The 2381-nt window shown below is 41.9% G+C and overlaps 1 protein-coding gene across 1 annotated transcript; it reads left to right on the top strand.

The window, feature by feature from the left end:
• Positions 1–1059: 1059 nt before the first annotated feature.
• SARC_14403 (hypothetical protein) lies at positions 1060–2232 on the top strand (the record flags this gene model as incomplete). Its single annotated transcript, XM_014291462.1, has 1 exon — positions 1060–2232. Exon 1 carries the CDS (start codon positions 1495–1497, stop codon positions 2230–2232), a length of 738 nt encoding a protein of 245 aa, XP_014146937.1. The 5' UTR covers positions 1060–1494.
• Positions 2233–2381: the final 149 nt, after the last annotated feature.

The raw sequence follows: 2381 nt of genomic DNA, 5'->3' as shown, positions 1-2381 counted from the left end.
CCATATCTATATTTAATTATATATCAATTTAGTCGAACCCTGAAGATTTCTAAAGGCATAACTCGCTCGTGAATACAGAGCATGTGGGTTATTCATGTTTCATTATAAATTCTCACAAGTCAGTATAATAAAACAACATACATACAGCTAAACGAAGCGACAAAGTATACATTAAGAACATAGTACTACAATTACACAAAACATCTGTTACCCAACCTCATTTACACACGAATATGAAGGTAAACCCGCCACAAGCAGATTATGCTCAATTGCCCTCTATGCGAATACAGAGCTCTTAGAGAAGATCATTCAACAACATCTATTTTTTTTTACATACATCTCTCCAAATGCAACTTACGCTCTAGTTCCTCTCTGTGTTTATAGAGCTCTTGGACATGATGCTTTCACGGCAATCACGTGGAGTGTCGCAGAAAACAACACACGACAGGGCCTTTGTTATGCAATTGAATCAGGTCATGTGTGATCGGATCTGCATTCGTCCGTATAGACGGCAGTGTGAAGCTAGGTGCAACCGCACCTACTTGCAGCGTCATTATACTTACTAATCCTCCTTGTTATTGTCTGTCAACGGTTTCTTCTAATTCGGTTGTATTATAGTATGTTCTCCAAGCACAATAGCCAGAGACGCATATAAGTCTCTACTCTATTGCTCTACTAGTGTAGAGAAATACTACAGTGTACAGACTATCGAGAGAATTGTATAGAAGACAGAAGTAATATATTTAAGACTACACATATACTCGCCACAGTGACCAGTGACCGACCAATGACCACCCACAAGAGAAGTAATAACTTACAAGACTTTAGTTCAATATTGGCTGAGATCTGACCAATGGGATCGGTGGATATTTAAATTCAGTCATTCGAAATCGATGGGAGAGTTGATGATCAGATATGGAGTACTTTATTTTTTTTGCCATAGATTTATTCCAAATAGAGTGAATGCCCATGATCACCTGATTCAAATCACTTGTGATGTCTGAATTGATCACTGATCACACCGCACACGCTTTCTGCTTTACTGTTTGACTTTGAGACTACAACAAACAACAAATACAATATATAAAATACAAAGCGAGATATGCATCAGCTGTTACCTCTGCAACGAAGGCTGAGTTTGTCGGTTGTACTGGAATGGCGAGCGAATACGGCTTAGCATTTTGCATACGGAAGTTGTGAAGAATGTATTTCAAGCGATAATAGCCAGCCCTCACATCGGGTTGAATACGGCGGTGGAGTACATCCCGCTAATTCGTCCACATACGTATAACCATATACATTTAAGTATATATGTGCAAATACCCACAGATAAAAGTACAAACTAACGAGACTGATTCCTACACACGTTTATTTTGGCTCGAAACGAATTTCCTGTAAGGGACACAGGGTCAACGGCTGATATATCGCAGTCGGAATAATCAATCCACACACAGTTACAAAGTTATATTAGATGAGCACTAGGCGTACAGCACAATGACGGACCCGAGTCCAACTGGTGTCGGACACACCCTACCATCCACCCCAAATACAAACACAGACACAAACAGGCTTATCAACGACAGTGACTCTCCCGGAAGCACTGACAACACCGTGGGCGGTATCAGCCTGGTCAATAGTGCTCTGCCTGGGCGCAGTAGTCAGCCCATACAAGACGATCAATTGCTTCTGGTAGATGAGAAGGACGTGAATACGGTGGCTGATAATGCGTCGATGTCTACCACCGAGAGCAAGCCTACGGTAAATGATCGGAGTGGTAAAGGCGATGGGAAAGGGAAAGGGAAATGGAAAGATAAGGTAGAGGGTTTTGGCACTAGTACTATAGCCACACTCAAGAAGGCGGCTGGTCTGATACAACACGATGTTGATCATGATAGTGTTACGTACAAAGATACCGACAGGAACACAGCACTCAGTGTACCCAACGGAGTCTCGGAAGGAGAGGCTAATACACTGAATACAGACCATGCGCTGCCAAGGACAAGGAGTGCGGCACCTAAGCTGTCACAGGACAGCGATGGGTCTGAGGTCATTGAGACCCACACAGATACACTAGACGTGCTGTCGAATGCCCATAGCTTCGCGGACGACGTTCCCGATGGGGAGAAACGACGCAAGACATGGGATGACCTGGATGCAAGTGATGGCGAATCGGATGATACCAATGAGAAGGCCACGAGAAGGTATGGTCAATATGCACACACTATTGTATAGTCCTATATGTATGCAAAGAATTTATGGATATACGGATACAGAATATCATGGATATGCATGTATATATATATATATATATAGATACACACAGATACTCACACATATACATATATATATTCATACATATACATATACATATACATATACAT

The sequence above is a fragment of the Sphaeroforma arctica genome (assembly GCF_001186125.1).
Source record: "Sphaeroforma arctica JP610 unplaced genomic scaffold supercont1.4584, whole genome shotgun sequence".
Lineage (NCBI taxonomy): Eukaryota > Ichthyosporea > Ichthyophonida > Sphaeroforma > Sphaeroforma arctica.
The sequence above is the reverse complement of the archived record's forward strand: the minus strand, read 5'-3'. Positions and strand labels throughout refer to the sequence as shown.